This window comes from Zalophus californianus, chromosome 3, assembly GCF_009762305.2.
Source record: "Zalophus californianus isolate mZalCal1 chromosome 3, mZalCal1.pri.v2, whole genome shotgun sequence".
Lineage (NCBI taxonomy): Eukaryota > Metazoa > Chordata > Mammalia > Carnivora > Otariidae > Zalophus > Zalophus californianus.
The window spans coordinates 80,090,220-80,110,486 of record NC_045597.1 but is presented as its reverse complement, the minus strand read 5'-3'; the positions used below and the strand labels follow the sequence as shown (position 1 = coordinate 80,110,486).

General features: G+C 37.3%; 1 protein-coding gene across 3 annotated transcripts in view; it reads left to right on the top strand.

The window, feature by feature from the left end:
* ZMYM2 (zinc finger MYM-type containing 2) overlaps nucleotides 1–19,850 on the top strand; it is a 108,665-nt gene extending 88,815 nt beyond the window's left edge. For all 3 annotated transcript variants that reach the window (XM_027588342.2, XM_027588341.2, XM_027588343.2), the window contains 4 exons: nucleotides 15,889–16,003; nucleotides 16,884–17,135; nucleotides 17,414–17,534; nucleotides 18,979–19,850. In XM_027588342.2, coding sequence (XP_027444143.2) covers nucleotides 15,889–16,003; nucleotides 16,884–17,135; nucleotides 17,414–17,534; nucleotides 18,979–19,171 — 681 coding nt within the window. In that variant the 3' untranslated portion in view covers nucleotides 19,172–19,850. The remainder of the gene's footprint in view (nucleotides 1–15,888; nucleotides 16,004–16,883; nucleotides 17,136–17,413; nucleotides 17,535–18,978) is intronic.
* The last annotated feature ends 417 nt before the right edge of the window (nucleotides 19,851–20,267 follow it).

The following is a 20,267-nucleotide window of genomic DNA, read 5'->3' as shown; positions in this document are numbered from 1 at the left end:
AGAATCAAAAAAATTAAGAATTCTAAAGTATATCTGGACTCAGTGGTTCTAACTCAGGTTTTATAGACCTATGTATGTTTCCCCCCTTTTTATTATACCTAGTAATAAAAAAGAGTAGAAATAGCAGGTGCCAGGTGTAGGTGAAAGCATCTCAAGCATCAGAATAAGTTATTTATTACATATAAATCCTCTTCAGAGCAAATAGGAGCTGGGTCTTACTCTTTGTGTCTTGTACCATGCTGTCCATATGGTAGGCACTCATTGACCTGTGTAATTGTCAATGACTAGTACACAGTAGACCTGTCTATCCAGTATTCCATTGCTTTTTACTGTGTGTACTTACTTAAGATGGTGGAACAGTCCTTTTTTTTTTAAAAAAAAATGTTTATGTCATCATCTTAGAAATAGTTCTGTTGTCTAGATAAATCATTTGTAAAAATGTTGAAGAGCACACTAGGGTTCTGCCAAATTAACTCAGCAGGAAGGAAAGAGATTGAGTTCTAGGATCTTACTAGTGTTTTTTTTTCTTAAGACTTTTTGAAAATTCAAGTTAGTTCGCATGTAGTGTATTATTAGTTTCAGGAATAGAATTTAGTGATTCAGCAGTTGAATATAACATCCAGTGCTCATTGCATCAAAGAAGACAGTCTCCTCCTTAATGCCCATCACCCAGTTACCCCATACCTCCATGTACCTTCCCTCCAGCAGCCCTCAGTTTGTTCCCTGTATTTAAGAGTCTCTTATGGTTTGCCTCGTCTGTTTTGATCTTATTTTTCCTTCCCTTCCCCTATGTTCATCTGCTTTGTTTCTTAAATTCCACATATGAGTGAAATCATACAGTATTTTTCTCTGACTGACTTATTTCACTTAACGTAAAACGCTCTAGTTCCATCCACATTGTTGCAGATGGCAAGATTTCATTCTTTTTGATGACTGAGTAGTATTCCATTGTATATATACACCACATCTTCTTTATCCATATTTTGCTATTGTGGGTAGTGCAGCTATAAGTAATTGAGGTGCATGTGCCCCTTTGAGTCACTATTTTTTTTTATCCTTTTTTTTTTTAAAGATTTTTATTTATTTATTTGACAGAGTGAGAGAGGGAACACAAGCAGGGGGAGTGGGAGAGGGAGAAGCAGGCTTCCCACCGAGCAGGGAGTCCAATGCGGGACTCGATCCCAGGACCCTGGGATCATGACCTGAGCCGAAGGCAGACGCTTTAATGACTGAGCCACCTAGGTGCCCCTATTTTTATATCCTTTGGATAAATACCTAGTAGTGTAATTGCTGGGTTGTAGGGTAGTTCTATTTTTAACTTTTTGAGGATACTCCATACTGTTTTCCAGAGTGGCTGTACCAGTTTGCTTTCCCACCAACAGTGTAAGAGGGTTCCCCTTTCTTCACATCCTTGCCAACATCTGTTGTTTCTGAGTTGTTCATTTTAGCCATTCTGATAGGTGTGAGGTGGTATCTCATTGTGGTTTTGATTTGTGTTTCCCTGGTGATGAGTGATGAGAATTTTTTCATGTGTCTGTCAGCCATTTGTATGTCTTCTTTGGAGAAATGTCTGTTCATGTCTTCTGCCCATTTCTTGACTGGATTATTTGTTCTTTGGTTGTTGAGTTTCATAAGTTTTTTTGTTTTTAAAGATTTTATTTATTTATTTGCCAGAGAGAGAGAAGGAGAGTACAAGCAGGGGGAGTGGCAGGCAGAGGGAGAAGCAGGCTCCCTGCTACGCCAGGAGCCCGATGTGGGACTCGATCCCAGGACCCTGAGATCATGACCTGAGCCGAAGGCAGATGCTTAACCATCTGAGCCACCCGAGTTTGATAAGTTCTTTATAGATTTTGGATACTAGCCCTTTATCTGATATGTCATTAGCAAATATATTCTCCCATTCTGTGGGTTGCCTTTTCGTTTTGTTGATTGTTTCTTTTGCTGTGCAGAGCATTTTATCTTGATGAAGTCCCAATAGTTCATTTTTGCTTTTGTTTCCCTTGCTTCTGAGATGTGTCTAATAAGTTCTTACAGCCAACATCAGAGACGTTGCTGCTTGTGTTGTCCTCTACGATTTTGATGGGTTCCTGTCTCACATTTAGCATTTTTATCTATTTTGAATTCATTTTTTGTGTGGTGTAAGAAAGTTGTCCAGTTTCATTCTTCTGCATGTGGCCGTCCAGTTTTCCCAATACCATTTGTTGAAGAGATTGTCTTTTTAACAGTTGAGGGTCCATTTCTGGGTTCTCTATTCTTTTTTTTTTTTTTTTTAAGATTTTATTTATTTATTTGACAGAGAGAGAGCGAGAGACGGAACACAAGTAGGGGGAGTGGGAGAGGGAGAAGCAGGCTTCCCATGGAGCAGGGAGCCCGATGTGGGGCTCGATCCCAGGACCCTGGGATCATGACCTGAGCTGAAGGCAGATGCTTAACGACTGAGCCACCCAGGCGCCCCCTGGGTTCTCTGTTCTGTTCCACTGATCTATGAGTCAGTTTTTATGCCAGTCCCATACTGTCTTGATGACAGCTTTATTTTTTTTTAAAGATACTATTTACTTATTTGAGAGAAAGAGAGAGAGCATGAGCAAGGGGGAGGGGCAGAGGGAGAGGGAGAAGCAGACTCCCCGCTGAGTAGGGAGCCTGATGTGGGGCTCGATCCCAGGACCCTGGGATCATGACCTGAGCTGAAGGCATATGCTTAACCAACTGAGCCACCCAGCACCCCTGATTACAGCTTTAATAGTACAGCTTGAACTCCAATTGTGATGCCTCCAGTTTTGGTTTTCTTTTCAACATTACTTTGGCTATTTGGGGTCTTTTCTGGCTCCATAGGTTTTAGAATTGTTTGTTCCAGCTCTGTGAAAAGTGCTGGTGTTGTTGTTTGATAGGGATTGCATTGAATGTGTAGATTGCTTTGGGTAGCATAGACATTTTAACAATACTTGTTCTTCTAATCCATAGGTATCAAATGTTTTTCCATTTCTTTGTGTTTTCCTCAACTTCTTTTGTAAGTGTTCTGTAGTTTTCAGAGTACAGATCTTTTACCTATTTGGTTAGGTTTATTCCTAGTTATTTTATGGTTTTTGGTGCAATTGTAAATGGATCGATTCCTTGATTTCTCTTTCTGCTGCTTCATTATTGGTGTATAGAAATCCTACAGACTTCTGTGCATTGATCTTGCCACTTTGCTGAATTCCTATATCAGTTCTAGCGAATATTTGGTGGAGTCTTTCAGGTTTTCTACAGAGTATCATGTTGTATGTGAAGAGTGAAGGTTTGACTTCTTTCTTGCCAATTGGGTTGCATTTTATTTCTTTTTCTTGTCTGATTGCTGAGGCTAGGACTTCCAGTATTACGTTGAACAACAGTACGGAGAGTGGACTTCCCTGTCGTGTTCCTGACCTTAGGGGAAAAGATCTCAGTTTTTTCCAATTGAAGATGGTATTAGCTGTGAGTCTTTCATGTGTGGCCTTTATGATGTAGAGGTATTTTCCTTCTGTCCCTACTTTCTTGAGGATTTTTATCAAGAAAAGATGATGTATTTTGTCAGATGCTTTTTCTGCATCTAATGAGTAGATCATACGGTTCTCATCTTTTCTTGTATTGTGGTGTATCATGTTGATTCATTTGCAAATGTTGAACCACCCTTGCAGCCCAGGAATAAATCCCACTTGGTGGTGGGATTTTAATATACTGTTGAATCCAATTAGCTAGTATCTGGTTGAGAATTTTTGCATCCATGTTCACCAGGGATATTGGTTTCTAATTCTCCTTTTTAGTGAGGTCTTTGTCTGATTTTGGGATCGAGGTAATGCTGGCCTCATAGAATGAGTTTGGAAGTTTTCCTTCCATTTCTGATTTTTGAAACAGTTTCAGAAAAATAGGTATCAGTTCTTTAAATGTTTGGTAGAATTCCTCTGGGAAGCTGGCCCTGCGATGGCTAGTATGCAGAATCTAGAACTTACCCTGTTGCATGGGAGATTTTTGATTACTGATTCTAATTCTTTGCTGGTTATGGTTCCGTTCAGATATTCTGTTTTTTCCTGTTTCAGTTCTAGTAGTTTATATGTTTCTAGGAATTTATCCATTTCTTCCAGATTGCCTAATTTGTTGGTATGTAATTGCTCATAATATTCTCTTATAATTGTATTTCTGTGGTGTTGGTTGTGGGCTTTTCTCTTTCATTTATGATTTTATTTATTTGGGTCCTTTTTCTTGTTGATAAGTCTGGCTAGGGATTTATCAATTTTATTAATTCTTAAAAAGAACCAGTTCGTAGTTTCGTTCATCTGTTCTATTCTTTGATTACTCTGTCATTTATTTGTGCTCTAATCTTTATTATTTCCTTTTGGCTGGATTTAGGTTTATTTGCTGTTCTTTTTCCAGCTCATTTGGGTGTAAGGTTGGTTTGTATGTTTGAGACTTTTATTGCTTCTTGAGGAAGGACTGTATTTTTTTTTATGAAGATTTTTATTTATTTGAGAGAGGTAGAGAACACAAGCAAGGGGGGAAGGGCAGAGGGAGAGGGAGAGAAGCAGGCTTCCTGCTGAGCAGTGAGCCTGATGCGGGGCTCAATCCCAGGACCCTGGGATCATGACCTGAGCCGAAGGCGGCGGCTCAACGGACTGAGCCACCCAGGTGCCCCGGTGTTTTCAGTTTAATTTGCTTCCTTTTTTTTTTTTTAATTCTTCTTTAATTTCCTGTTTGACCCATTCATTCTTTAGTAGGAAGTTCTTTAACCTCCATGTATCTGTGGTCTTTCCAAACTTTTTCTTGTGGTTGACTTCAAGTTTCATAGCATTGTGGTCTGAAAGTATGCATGGTATGATCTCAGTCTTTTTGTACCAGTTGAGACTTGATTTGTGACCCAGTATGTGATCTATTCTGGAGAATGTTCCTGTGCACTCAAAAAGAATGTGTATTCCGCTGCTTTAGGATGAAATGTTCTGAATATATCTGTTTAAGTCCATATGGTCCATTTAGTCATTTAAAGCCCTTGTTTCCCATTGATCTGCTTAAGTTATCTGTCCTTTGCTGTGAGTGGGGTGTTAAAGTCTCCTATTGTTATTATATTATTATCAGTGAGTTTCTTTATTTTGTTACTAATTGGTTTATATATTCAGCTGCTCTCAACTTGGGAGCATACATACTTATAATTGTTCGATCATCTTGTTGGATAAACCCCTTTATTATGCTGTAGTGTCTTTCTTCATCTCTTATTACAGTGTTTGGTTTAAAATCTAGTTTGTCTGATACATAAGGATGGCTACTCCAGCTTTCTTTTGATGTCCATTAACATGGTAAATTGTTGTCCGGCCCCTCACTTTCAATCTGGAGGTGTCTTTGGGTCTAAAATGATTCTCTTGTACGCTTATAAGAGATGGGTCTTGTTTTTTAATCCATTCTGATATCCTCTGTCTTTTGATTGGAGCATTTATTCCATTTACATTCAGAGTAATTATCGAAAGATAAGAATTTAGTGCCATTGTATTACCTGTAAAGTCCCTGTTCCTGTAGATTGACTCTGTTCCTTTCTAGTCTTTTTTACTTTAGGTCTCTTTTTCCCACTCAAAAGGTCCCCTTTAATATTTCTTGCAGAGCTGGTTTAGTGGTCACAAACTCCTTTAGTTTTTGTCTTAGAAACTCTCTCTCTCCTTCTATTCTGAATGTCAGCCTTGCTGGATAAAGTATTCTTGGCTGCATGTTTTTCCCATTTAGCAGGTTGAATATATCATGCCACTGCTTTCTGGCTTGCTAGGTCTCTGTGGACAGGCCTGCTCTAGCCTTATGTGTCTACCTTCATAGGTTAAGGACCTTTTTTCCCCTGGCTGCTTTCAGACTTCTATCTTTATATTTTTCAAGTTTCACAATGGTATGTCATGATGTTGACCTGTTTTTGTTGATTTTGAGGGGAGTTCTCTGTGCCTCTTGGACTTGAATGCCTGTTTACTTCCCCAGATTAGGGAAGTTCTGAGGTATAATTTGTTCAAATAAACCTTCTGCCCCTTTTCCTCACTCTTCTCTGGGACTCCTATGATATGGGTATTATTTTGCTTATTGGAGGCCCCAAGTCTGCCTTCGTGATCTAATAGTTCTCTTTCCCTCTTCTTTTCAGCTTCATTATTTTCCATAATTTTATCTTCTATATCACCTCTTCCGTCCTGTTCTCTACTCTGCTTCTTCAGCCCTCATTGTGATTATATTCTGTCTGTTTGCATCTCAGTTGTAGCTCCCCCCGCCCGCTGGAGCCATGGTTTCTCTGGTGTCTTCTATGCTTTTTTCAAGTCCAGCTAGTAGTCTTAGGACTATTGCTCTAAATTTTTGCTCAGATATATTGCTTATATCTATTTTGAGCAAGTCCCTGACTGTGACATCTTCCTGATCTTTCTTTTGTGGAGAATTCCTCTGTCTTGTCATTTTGGCTAAGTTTCTATCTTTTGTGTGTTATGAAAGCTTGTTATGTCTCTTGCACCTGAGAGTAATGTATTAAAAAGAGGTCATATGCTGTCCAGGGCCTGGTACTTTAGGAAGTGTTTCTGGTGTATGGTGTGTGCACTCTGCTGTTGGACTTTGGCTATGCTTTCCCACTGGTCAGTCCTCTGCAGAGTTCCTCCTTTCTTGCAGCGGGGAGTGTTTGGACCTTTATCTAGGTGTGCTTCGATTTGTTTGTTGAAAAAAGCATGGAAAAAAGGAAAGAAAGAAAGAAAAGAGGAAAAAAACAGAAAAGCCTGCTCCACGAAAAAGAGAAAAGGAAAAGGAATGAAAAAAAAATCAAAAAAATTACTATAAGCCTGATTTCAAAGAAAAAGAAAGGAGAAAAAATAAAGAGAAAAGAAAAAAGGTATTCCAGAAAAAGAGAGAGAGAGAGAAAAGGAAATGAAAAAAAGTAACAAAAAACTATAAGCCTGATTCCAGTGGCAGGGAAAAATACAGCCTGGTCCTATTTCCACCACAACTGAAGGGGATGCACTGAAGCACTATACGATCAGTAGGCTTGGTGCATGTGGTATGCTGCCTGTGTTGCTCTTCTGGGGGAGATCCCCACTGTGCTGGCCTGGAATCAGTCTTGCCCCATTAAAAATAGTATGTGCCAGGCACACGGGGGCAGGGTTTGATATAAGTGGCTCCCATCTCCATTGGGGGCACTGTGTTGCTCTCTGAAGTTTGAACATGTTGGTAGAGAGGCTAAACTGATGCCACCCCACTCTCTTGTCCCCCGACAGAGGATCTCACACCCCCTGCTGTTCGGGAAGCCCTCACAGAAAAGTGAGGGCCCTCAGTGAACCTGGCGCCCAGCTCGCCTGCTTTTTATGTTTGGCACAGATGGTATTCAAAACTCTAAATCTCCTGCATTTTATCTTTGGCACGTGACTGGGATTCAAAACTCCAAAAAAAAAATGTTTTATTTATTTGTTGGGGAGAGAGAGAACACACAGGGGGGAGGGGAGCCGCAGGCAGAGGCAGAAGCAGGCTCCCCGCTGAGCAAGGAGCCCATGCAGTACTCAATCTCAGGACCCTGGGATCATGACCTGAGCTGAAGGCAGATGCTTAATGGACTGAGCCTCCCAGACGTTCCCAAAACTCCAAATCTTAAAGGAGCTGGTACTGCTCAGATCCGCTCCCTCCTCCAGATTAAAGCCTCGCTGTGCTCTGACTAGTGCCTTTTGTCCCAGAAACACAGTCCCCTACCTGCACAGTATGTGGAATCTATGGTTTGTCACTGTGAAAAGCAACAACGAGGTTGCTGTGCGCACCTTTGTCCCCTGCCAGTGAAAGGCCGCTTGCTGGTGCCTGCAGGGTCTTTTGTCCTTGGAGAGGCAATAAACCCTCTTCCAAATGTACTCCACGAAGGGGAACGATCTCTCCCAATGCGGTAGGAGATCCCTACACCACTTGTGCATACTCCCAGGCCAGAAACTTCCTTTTCTCCAGGAGCACACTTCCAAAACCTCAGAGCTTGAGCTTCATTCACTGTTTGCAAAAAACCTGCATCACTCAGTTTCCCTGGTTCTTCAGTCTGTGGTCTGAAAGGTTTTCTTGTGTGAATCCTATGCCACACTTCTCAACCACTCTCTCCCTCTCTCCCTTTTCTCTCTCTGAGGAAAGAGTTCCCATCCCTCCGGGGCATGGCAACTTTTCTCTCCCGCAGTTTACTTCCACGTTCCTTGCACCTGCCATGCTATCTCCCTCCAACCATGGAGATCCTTCTTCCAATCTTCAGCTCGATTTCCTGGGTGTTTCAAGTGATCTGACTTCAATACAGCTGTGTTTGAGGGACAAGAAAAGCCTAGGGTCCCCCTACTTCTCTGCCATCTGAACTCCTCCTTTTTATTCGAGTTTTAATCCAACTGTACTTTTTGGTATGTTTTGGGGTTCTGTGTAAAATTTCACTTAAAAATGTCTTCTGTAGAAATTCAGCTTAAAAACCAGTGTCAGATAATATAACTTCAAATTATAGTGTAATAAAAGACAACATAATGGGGAGGGGTCTCTGTCCTACCCATCTCTATTTCACCTAGTTCACCTCCCTAAAGTCAAATAGTCTTCCCTCTGTTAGTTGTGTCCTCTGACATAACTTGCATGTAGAAATAAAATTGATTTTTGTTTATTCATCTTATAGTCTGTGTATACCAATTCACTATTAGTTCTAGTACATGCTGTCTTTTTTCTTAGAAATTTCTACATATATATAAAATCATGTTGTCTATGAGTAAAGACAGTTTTACCTTGTTCTTTCTTATCTGCATGTCTTCTTTTTCTTGCTTACTACATTGGTTGGGGATCTCAGGTCTCCTCCTGCCTCCCAACATTTAGATGCAAGTAATAAGAGTGGAAACCCTTACCTTGTTTCTAATTCTTGGTGGGGGGGGAGGGTTCTCCACCATTAAGTATGATGTTGCCTGTAGGTTTTTTGTAGTTTCCTGTTACCAGGTCAAGGAAGTTCTCTTCTGTTCCTAACTGACTGAAAAATTTTCTTAGGTTTTTATTTTGTTGGTGAGAGTCCTCCCGCCCTTTTTTTTCTTCCAAATTTTTAAGTTCTAATTAATATTGCTGAGAATTTTTATCATAAATGGTTCTTGAATTTTGTCAGCTGCTTTTTCTGCATCTACTGAGACAATCATATGGTTTTTCTCCCTTATTTTATTAATGGTGGCATATCAGTTTTCAGATATTAAATCAACCTTGAATTTATGAGAGAGACTCCATTTGATAATGATATATCATCCTTTTTATATATGGCTGAATAGACTTGCTAATTTACTGTTAGTGACTTTGCAGATGTTCATGGAGGATACTAGTCCATGTCTTTCCCTGGCTTTGGTGTTGGGATAATACCACTGGCCTCATTAAATGAATTGGGAAGTGTTCCTTTCCTCCTATTTTCTGAATTTGTGGGAATTGGTATTACTCCTTCCTTAAAGTAAAGAGAATTGGCTGGCTCCCTTATAACGCTGTACAGGAAGTTGACTCTCTGGATTGCTTCTTATTGAATGGATTATGTAAATATTAGAACTCCAATTACTGTTAGAGGTTTTAGAACTAAATGGATTGCAGGGGCACCTGGGTGGCTCAGTCGTTAAGCGTCTGCCTTCGGCTCAGGTCATGATCCTGGGGTCCTGGGATCGAGTCCCACATCGGCCTCCCTGCTAGGCAGGGAGCCTGCTTCTCCCTCTCCCACTCTTCCTGCTTGTGTTCCCTCTCTCGCTGTCTCTCTCTCTGTTAAAAAATCGCATAATGAATGATATTTTTTTAATGTGGTAAAACAAATATAAAACTTAACCATCTTAATTGTCTCTTAGTGTACAAGTCACTGGTATTAAGTACATTTGTAATTCTGTGCAAACATTACCACCATCCATCCTGATAACTCTTCATCTTGCAAAACTGAAACTTTTTACCCATTAGACAATAACTCTTATTCTCCCTTCTCTCAGCCCCTGGCAGCCACCATTCTGTTTTCTGTCTCTATAAGTTTGACTACTTTAGGTATCTTGTATAAGTGAAATCATACAGTATTACTGTTTTTGTTACTGTTTATTGCACATAGCATAATGTCCTCAAAGTTTATCCCTTTTGTAGCATATGTCAGAATTTCCTCCCATTTTTAAACAGGTTCTTCCTGTACTAAAAAGTGTTTCATCAAAAAAACTTGTAACTGCTGCACTCTTCACTTTAAGAATGGTTAAGATAATAGATATTTCTGTTTTTTTTAATATAATTGAATTTTTTTTTTTTTTTTTTTTTTTTTTACTATTCCCAATATTGGACATATTTTCACAGACTTGATTTAATTTTGTAAAAAACTGTATGGTATTTATAAGGAGCTTTAAAAATAATCCTAAAACTCAGTGTAAAGATAAGCTATCTAAAACATACTTTCTGGAAATCATTGCTGTTTAATGTTACTTCAAGGATGTGTACAGAAATAGAAGCTATTTTTGGAAGGGTGTGCATATTTATCTGTTAAGTTTATTAATTTTGTTCACATCTGACAATAAAAATAAGATAATGTTGAAGTATGATTTTCTTTGATTATGTTTAGGGAAGGAATAACATCTTTATTTGTGAGGACTAAGTCTTATGAATATACATAGGTAAATATGTAGCCACTTCTGTATTGTATATTTGAGAAGTTAAATGTAATTAATGGATGTTTAACTGGGTACTGTATGAAAGGGGAGCATAGTAGCATTTTTTTTCCTCCCTCACAAACAAAATAGCTGATTCTCCCTGTAGGCAATATAAGGAATAATGATTATTGTTAAAAAAGAAAATTATATGAAATCCCACAATCATGATTGTTCTTTTATCCACTATCTTACACAAGTGGTTGCCCCTCACACCAAATGTATTGTCAGTGGAATTGTGGATACCCTTTTCCTGAATCCTCCCCGCCTCATCACGGTTAGCTAGATGTGTATGCTTCTTTGTGTTATTTTATGAACATAGCAAAAAAGATATAGTAGATTGTCAACTAAGAACATGGAGGCATATTAATCACTTTTGTACTATAGTTTCCTGCCCTCTGTTTCCTAGTACATTGTGGCAGTCACTCTAAATCAGCTGAACAGGCTTAACTGTATTATATTTCATATGACATTTACTTTAGTCATTTCAACAATGATGAGCATTCCCTTTGTTTCCTAAAATTTTGCTATTATAAATAAAGAATGTATATCTTTCTTCCCTTTCTTCCCCAAAGCTTACATAATTATCCTAAAGAACTGGTGCTTCTATTTCTATGAGATAAGATTTCTGAAAGGGTATTATTATTGGATTATAAGGAAAGCATATTTTTTATTTTGAAAGATATCACCAGATTGCTTTCCAAAGGGATTGAGGATCTTTTTATATTTGTTGGCCATTCGAATTTGCTTTTATGTGAATTTCCCCTTTATCTGTTGGGTTAATCTCTTTCCGTTTGTGAGAATTCCTTGTTTATTCTAGATAGTTACTCTCATTTTCTAAAAATTTGTCCAAGATTTCTTATTTGGAGGGATTATTTTTTTTTTTTTTAAGAAGAGTTAGACTCCATTTACTCAGTTAAAAAATACAGTAAACTCACTTATGTCCTATTAATTTGAGTTCAATATAAATAGTTTTTTTGATAGTTAAATTCTATTAAAATACATACATTTTAAAGCATATTTAATCTTTGATTCAGAAGGGCCTTAAGAATTTACCTTATTTTTCATAGCAGTGGTGTAATACATTCAGAGTTTTGCTAATCCTTATTTCATTGGTTTCTTCAGGAACTGTTAGTTAAGTGCTTATTATATGCTGAACTCTGAACATTGGAGTAGATATTGGAGATTACTTTTCACTGTTTACTGCTCTCTCTGCACTGTGCTAACTGCTTGGCATGTCATTTAATCCTCTCAACAACCTTACTATTACTCTCACCATTTTTTTGGTGATGAAGGGAAGTTAAGTAGCTCTCCCAAGGTTACATAGATTATACATTTTGAATCTGGTAAGGAGTTTGACTTAAAACTTGACTTGTTTATGCTCTGCTCAAGGATTTGAAATACATAAACAAATGGTATTTAAACAGCATTGTTCTCATGGTATGGTATGTTGGTGGCACAGAGGTGGGACTAATTGATTCTAAGGATGTAATCTGAGAAAATAGAACAGTGGTGAAGACCTTTAAACTGAGCTTTGAAATAGATACAGAAATTGTAGGCAGGAAGGATGAAGGAAGAACAGTGGCATTCTAAGAAGAGAGAAAAATGTATACCAGGGTACAGTTTTCCAGGAACTACTTGGCATGGCTAGAATGTAGAGTGTGAAGTGTAGAGAGCTTTGGGGGTGAATAAAGTAGGTAAGAGTCATATAGCAAAGGGCCTGTATTCACTGATAAAATGTTTAGACTTCATCTTTTATCTAGGGTGAAACATGAAAAGATTTTAAGCATTTTTTAAAGATCATACTCAATATTTTTTTCTCAGCGGTGTTTTTTCTTGCAGCTGAGGGTTAGAATAATATTGAAACACCAGGGCTGCTGATTTGTAGCTAAATTAATGATGGGTTATGTTTACATTGTTTTTTGTTTGTTTGTTTGTTTTTAAAGATTTCTTTATTTTAGGGAGAACGTGCTTGTGTGTGAATGTAGGGGGAGGGGCAGAGAGAGAGGTAGAGAGAACCTCAAGCAGACTCCCCACTGAGGGCGGTGCCCAACATAGCACTCAGTCTCAGGACCCTGAGATCATGACCTGAGCCAAAATCAAGAGTCAGGTGCTTAACTGACAGCCACCCAGGTACCCCCGTGAGGATAATTTTTTATTAAGATTGCTATTCTTTAGACAGGCCTTGCCCATCAGAGAGTTTTCTCCAGGGTTATTTTCTAGAAGGTGCTGCTGTCTTTGATGGCTTCTCCCTCACTTCTTCTTTTTTTTTTTTAAGATTTTATTTATTTATTAGAGAGAGACAGTGAGAGAGGGAACACAAGCAGGGGGAGTGGGAGAGGGAGAGGTGGGCTTCCCGGGGCTCGATCCCAGGACCCTGGGATCCTGACCTGAGCCAAAGGCAGACACTTAATGGCTGAGCCACCAAGCCGCCCCATGGGACTGCCTTTAATGGAAGAAACAACCACAATACAGTATCTCTTCTCATACTACAGCAGCAACTCAAAGTATTGTCATTCCTTCTATAACAATAAGAGCAGCAGGTCTTTTAATTCATCAGGGATTGCCAAAGAAGCCTCTTCAGAAGGACTGAGTGTTGGCACATCATTTAGGAGCTACTTGTAGTAGAGCTGAGTTGAGAACCTAATTTTTGGCTTGTTATTGTTAAGGTTCTGAATGTACATAGAAAGTGCTTTCCCCTTGTTGCTTGACTTATAGCTGAAAATTATTTCAGGATCACTTCCCTCATTTTTTTTTAAATTATGTATGCTGCTTTATGTTAAGAACAAAAGATATAAATTACTGTTCCAAACATGGGGATTTCACTTTTATGATTGTTTTATATAGTGTGCACTAAATTTACATTTTAAAAATAATCTAGGAACCATACTTAAACTATTTGTAGGGGTGCCTGGGTGGTTCAGTTGGTTAAGTATACAAGTCTTGATCTCAGCTCAGGTCTTGATCTCAGGCTGATGAGTTCAAGCCCCGAGTTAAGCTCCCTGCTAGGCGTGGAGCCTACTTCAACAACAACAACAATAAAACTTAAAAAACAAAACAAAACTATAGTCCCATTAAATAGGTTGAATTGATTGTATTTTAACCAATTAGTGCTAAAATCATAACATTGAGAATTTCCAGATTAGGAAATGGTAGAATTCCTGCTCTCTGACTAACCCAAAAGCAGGGGAGGGATCTGACATTGTTACTTCATTGATTGCCAGGCACTTGGTTTGCATCCTATTTGAAAGGCATTAGTTAGGAATTTTTGTTCTGCCATTTTGAAATAATACTGGAGATTCTTCCTTCTGACTAGTAGGACTAATGTTAGATCAGTTCAGATGAATGATAATGCTAGTCTGATTTTTGATTAGTACATGGTATATATAAAGAGAGAGAGTCTTTAAAAACATTTTTTTATTTAAAGATTTTATTAGCGTGCATGCGCAAGTGGGGGGAGGGGCAAAGGGAGAGGGAGAAGCAGACTCCCTGCTGAGCAGGGAGCCCCTACATGGGGCTTGATCCCAGGACCCTGAGATCATTACCTGAGTCCAGGCAGATGCTTAACTGACTGAGCCACCCAAGCGCCGGAGAACATGGTATATTTTTTTTCATCCTTTTACTTTTCATTTATCTGTGTTTGCATATTTAAAATAGGTGTCTTGGGGCTCCTCACTGGCTCAGTTGGAAGAGTATGCAGCTCTTGATCTTGGGCTTGTGAGTTCAAGCCCCATGTTGGGTGTAGAGATTACTTTAAAAAAAAAAAAAGTAGTTGTCTTATAAGCAGCATATTGTTGGGCCTGGCTTTTTTTTTAATTTTTATTTTTTTTAAATTTTAATCCAATTGACCAATCTTGTCTTGCTGTGTTAAGACCAACAAACTTTTTTTTCCCTTTTTAATAAAGGACCAGATAGTAAATGTTTTATTCGGTCTTTGTGGGCCACACCACCCATTCAACTCTGCCATTGTAGTATGAAAGCGGACTTGGGCAAATGTCAGTCGTGTCTGTTTCAAGAAAACTTTATTGACAAAAATAGGCAGTGGGTCAGATTTGGCTCGAGGACTCTGGTTTGCCACCTGCCTTAGACCTTTTACACTCAATGTAGTCAAAGCTAACATTCTGTCCTCCTGGTTGTTTTGTATTTGTTACATCTGTTCTTTGTGGGGTTTTTTGTTTTGTTTTTCTTTCTCTGATTTCTTTTGAATTAGTTACTTTTCTATGATTCTGTTTTATCTCCACTATTGGTTTATTTATGCCTCTTAAGTTTTTTATAGTGGTTGCCCTAGGATTTATAATATGCATCTTCAGTTCATTATCTACCCTCAAAAATTATCGTACCTCTTTATGTATAGTGTATGAACCTTAGTGTAAGTTTCCCAACTCCTGCCTCCCATTCTTTGTGCTATTATTGTCATACATTTTACTTTTGCGTTATTTTATTTTTAGATTACATTGGAGATGGACTTTTGTTTATTTATTTATTTTTTTTAAAAGATTTTATTTATTTATTTGAGAGAGAGAGAATGAGAGATAGAGAGCACGAGAGGGAAGAGGGTCAGAGGGAGAAGCAGACTCCCTGCCGAGCAGGGAGCCTGATGCGGGACTCGATCCTGGGACTCCAGGATCATGACCTGAGCTGAAGGCAGTCGCTTAACCAACTGAGCCACCCAGGCGCCCCTGGACTTTTGTTTAAATCATTCTTTAACAGCCCTCACTGTTAAGGTTTGTCATAGTAAGTTTATTAGAGTCATAATTTTGTATGACACACAGGAGTTAAAGAGAAGCAACAAGTGAATAAGTATTCGCCTAAGAAAGAGTGCTAGGAGAGATCTTCAGACAGCTACAGAGTAACATTTCATCCAGTCTCTACCACTGAGAATTTTTCTTTAATCATTAATAATTTAATTACTCTTACTGCAAAGTCTAATTTTGTTTTCTCCATATGCTACATAATGAACATTGGAGCCAAATATTCTGTTTTTATCTGACAGACTGAAGATTTCTCCTAGTTCTTACATTCTGGATTCTTGGGTGTATATTTCCGCTTTGCATTTTTTAGGCAGCAGAGTAATTGGTAGCTTTGATTGTTTATGATTCCTAGATATATGGATAAAGCCAGTAATCTACCATGTTGTATTAGTGTGCCTATTTATCATAAACATAAGATTTCTTTCTTTCTTAAGACATAGAGAATATAAGTAATATGTTCACTAATAATTAGCTGGTTTTCCTTCAAGAAACTTTTTTTTTTATTGCAGTACTTGTGTGGTAGTAATCGAAAAGACAACATATTTATTGATCCAGGATACCAAACATTTGAGCAAGAATTGAATAAAATACTCCGAAGTTGGCAACCCAGCATACTTCCAGATGGTAATGCTCTTTTATTTTTTAAAAAGATTTATTAATTTATTTTAGAGAGAGCGTGCGTGCGTGGGTGCATGCGAGCGGGGGGAAGGGGCAGAGAGAGAAGGAAAGAGGATCCCAAGCAGACGCTCCGCTGAGTCTGGAGCCCAGTGCAGGACTCCCATCTCATGATCCCTCATGAGATCATGACCTGAGCTGAAATCAGGAGTCAGACACTTAACCAGGTGAGCCACCCAGGTGCCCGGGTAATGCCTTGTAAATAAAAGTGTTGCTAACTTGCTACTGGGATTTTTATTTTTACAGATAGTATATTAAAAATAATTAGGAAATAATTTAAATTAGCATATTTTTCAGTGTACTTATTCATGAACTCATCTGTTCATCTTTTGTTGAATTAGGAATGAATGTAGTTGATAACTACTGTTTATGAAGAAATTTGTAATAAATGTGACATACTTTCTCTGGAGTAAGACCCTGGATGTTTATTTCTTAAGCCCTCCAGGGGATATTGTAATACAAATATCTCTAAGAAATCTGTTTTAGATGTGTGAAGAAAACGTGTTTGTGAATGGAAATCACCTATTTTTTTCAGGAATTCTGCAGATTTTAATTCCTTTCTGACCATTGTGTGCTTGTCCTACAGAAGAACAGAAGCAAACATCTAGTCCCTTACTCCAGAGATGCTAGTTCCATAGTCTGGTGTGTTCCCTAGACTCTTTTGTTAAAGAGCTGCATAGGTAATTCTGAAATTCATTCCAGTTTTAACCTGGTGTGAATGGAGGATTGAAATAGGTTTGTTCTTGAATTAACTTTAGTTTTTCTAGATGGCTAAATGAAAATTGTTTTATTCACTGTAATTCTTTAAAAATATTTCTCTCTATTTAAGGGTCAATATTTTCTCGAGTCGAAGAGGATTATCTCTGGAGGATAAAACAACTGGGATCACATTCTCCAGTAGCTCTTCTGAATACTCTGTTCTACTTTAACACTAAGTATTTTGGCCTGAAAACAGTGGAACAACACTTAAGACTTTCCTTTGGCACTGTATTTAGGCACTGGAAAAAAAATCCTTTAACAATGGAAAACAAAGCATGTCTTCGATACCAAGTGTCTTCCTTATGTGGAACAGATAATGAAGGTAGTGTAACATTTTTATTTTTTGGATCGTCTGTGACAGGGATAGCCAAACTTTGCCGTAGTAAAGACTATATTGGGTCACTTGTTAAGAATCTAAGGACTGCCATTTTCATAAAGTAAGACAGCTTATATCTTCTTAAAACATCTTAGTTCATTTTGTTTGAAAAATTGTGAATTACCAGAAGCCACATATTTGGTACAATAGATACTAAGAGTGAATAATACTATCTTTCTTCAAGATTGGTCTTAAGAAGTTTATGTAATTTTTATTTTTTTTAGATAAAATTACTACTGGAAAAAGAAAACATGAAGATGATGAGCCAGTATTTGAACAAATTGAAAATACAGCCAATCCTTCTAGATGTCCTGTGAAAATGTTTGAATGCTACTTGTCTAAAAGGTAAATGTTAATGATATTTAATTTTTTAAATGGTAGTATAGGTTAGTTGCCTTGAATTTAACATTACCAAGAAGTGACTTTTTTTTTTACTGATCTTTTTTTAGATTTTTTTCTCTCTCTTCTCACATCTAATGTTTGTAGTCTCATTATTATAAAATACTCAGCTTATACTTCATATTTTAGGATTCAAGCATATGTTAAGAAATTGTCTGCTAATGAAATTACTACTTATTATTGTCATCTTTTAAATTACAGCAATCCCAGTGATTATATGAAGCATAGGGCACAAACTTTTTTGTAAAGAATCAGATGGTAAACATTTTCGGCTTTTTTGGGCTATAGAGCCTCTGCTGTAGCTACTCCATTCTGCTGTTAGGCCAGAGAGCAGCCATATACTATATATAAATAAATGGTCATATAGTATTAGTTTAGTATAGTAAATAGTTTTATTGTGCTATAAAATTTGACACAAACAAGTGACGAGCTATAACTTGCCCACCTCCCCTGGTGAAAATATATGTTCAAAGGTAGAATGGATAGGTGGAGATGAAAATGAAGTATTTATATTTAAGAGAAAATGTTCCTTTAAGAAGGTCTAAAAGATACAGTGTTCTAAAAGTACATTACTTTTCAACAATACTAACCACTTTCCCTCCTCAATCTAATACCAACAGACATTTTAGAAAATTTAAACCGTGAGATGTTTAGAGATCATAAATTTTGTGCTTGTCTATTGCTTTGTATATGTATCCTTTAGTTTTCAAAGGGTTAGTGTGAACCAAGTATATTATCTTATGTAAAGTTTTATAAATTATAATTAGGCCACCCGGTTAGTTCTTAAGAACTCATAAAAGCAGTGGCGTCATCTATAGGTAATAGTAATATTTCTGACAGTGGTTTTGGGGTGGCCCTATTTGGCTGCAACAATGTCAGATCTTTCAGTGGTAGTAACTATTAATTGGAAATCCCTATCTTACTATTACCTTCTTCATATTTTAAAAGTTAAAATTTTTATTGTATAATGTTAGTAGGTAATTTTATGAGCTACCATATTTCATCAATTTTAAGACACATTTTTCAGATTTTACTATCTCTGAAACTGGGATGCATGTTAATGATCGATACATCTTAAAATTATAATTGGCAGCATTTTACTTGTTTAGTGGCAATATTAAAATAATGATTAAAAATATTGTTTCTATTGAAGGTGTTTTGGATTCAGTGAAATACAGAGTTTAAATTATGGTGGGAAAATAATCTTTCATCACAGAAATTAACTTTCAAAATATCTTAATTATCATAGAGTATTTAATGTAAGTAATGAGATCTCGTCAGACCACATAATATTGTTAGTAGTCACGGAATTATTCTTGGAAGAAGAAAAGAAAGTTGTGGGGAATTTTGTATATATACTGTGAAATTGACTTTCTCCTTTCTCCCAAAGTCCACAGAATCTTAATCAGAGAATGGATGTTTTTTATTTGCAACCAGAATGCTCTAGTTCTGCAGATAGTCCTGTCTGGTACACATCTACTTCACTGGACCGAAACACCTTGGAAAATATGCTTGTACGGGTTCTTTTAGTAAAAGATATTTATGATAAAGACAATTATGAACTGGATGAAGACACAGACTAAAAAGGAACGTTTCAGAAGCAATCGGGATAAAACAGCATTAGATAGTCATGCTGCTAGATCTTTATTATGGAAAACATTTCAAGTTTACTCCTTCTGTTTTGAGTTTTGTAGCAGTGTACCCACACTGGGTATTACCATGTAAATAATCTGTGAGTGAAAGTTGCCATTATTCTATGTAGTGGTTTTAGGATACTTAACAAATACATTCAAATTCTTTTTTTATTATTATTTATTTGATTAGGTATGTTTGTAACTTTTTACATTACAAAATACAAATGAGAATGTGCCATGTATAATTTTTTTCTTGTAGTAAGGAACATCCATATTGCACAACTCTACTGTTGCAAGGCTTCCTCGAAAGGAGGCTCTTTTACTGGGTTCTTGACCAGATGGTTGTGTATGGGTAGCACTACTAAAAGTTTAGAACTTGCAGTGTCTTTCAGAATTTTTAAAATAAACTGTAAACTAATAGGCTGGGTTTTTTGTTTTGTTTTTTGGGGGTTTTGTTTGTTTTGTTTTACGTTTCAGTTACTGAAGCCTTACAAGGTTATGTAGAGAGATACCATCTTCTGTACCAAAAATAGACAAGAGAATGCTGTCAATATTGGTGTACTGTAATGTGAATCTATACTGGTGAAAACAACTTTTTGTTCCCCTTATTAAAACCTTAGTGTCCTTTTCTCATTTGTGGCTTTCTGCATCACCCCAGTCAATAATTATATATATATATATATATGTATATGTGTGTATATATATATATGAAGAATGATGTTGAAAACATGATCATTGAGACATTTTCTTTGTAAAAATGTCCAATGAAAGTACAGAATTCTGTTTTCTATGCCAACCATAAGTATTCAAAATCCCATTCATTTATAGAAGTTTGATTTTTCTTCCCCCCCCTTAAAGATACAGATCATGTTGCAGTATCAGAGTAGTACTCTAAAACTACCAATTTTATGAGAATTTTTGTATTGCCTTCAAATATGACTGATGCATACGTTGGATAAAATTATTTTTAGAAATGCCACTCCCACCAAAATAGTTGTTACAGTAAGTCAAGCTAGTTTAAATAAGATAGTATCACATTTTACTA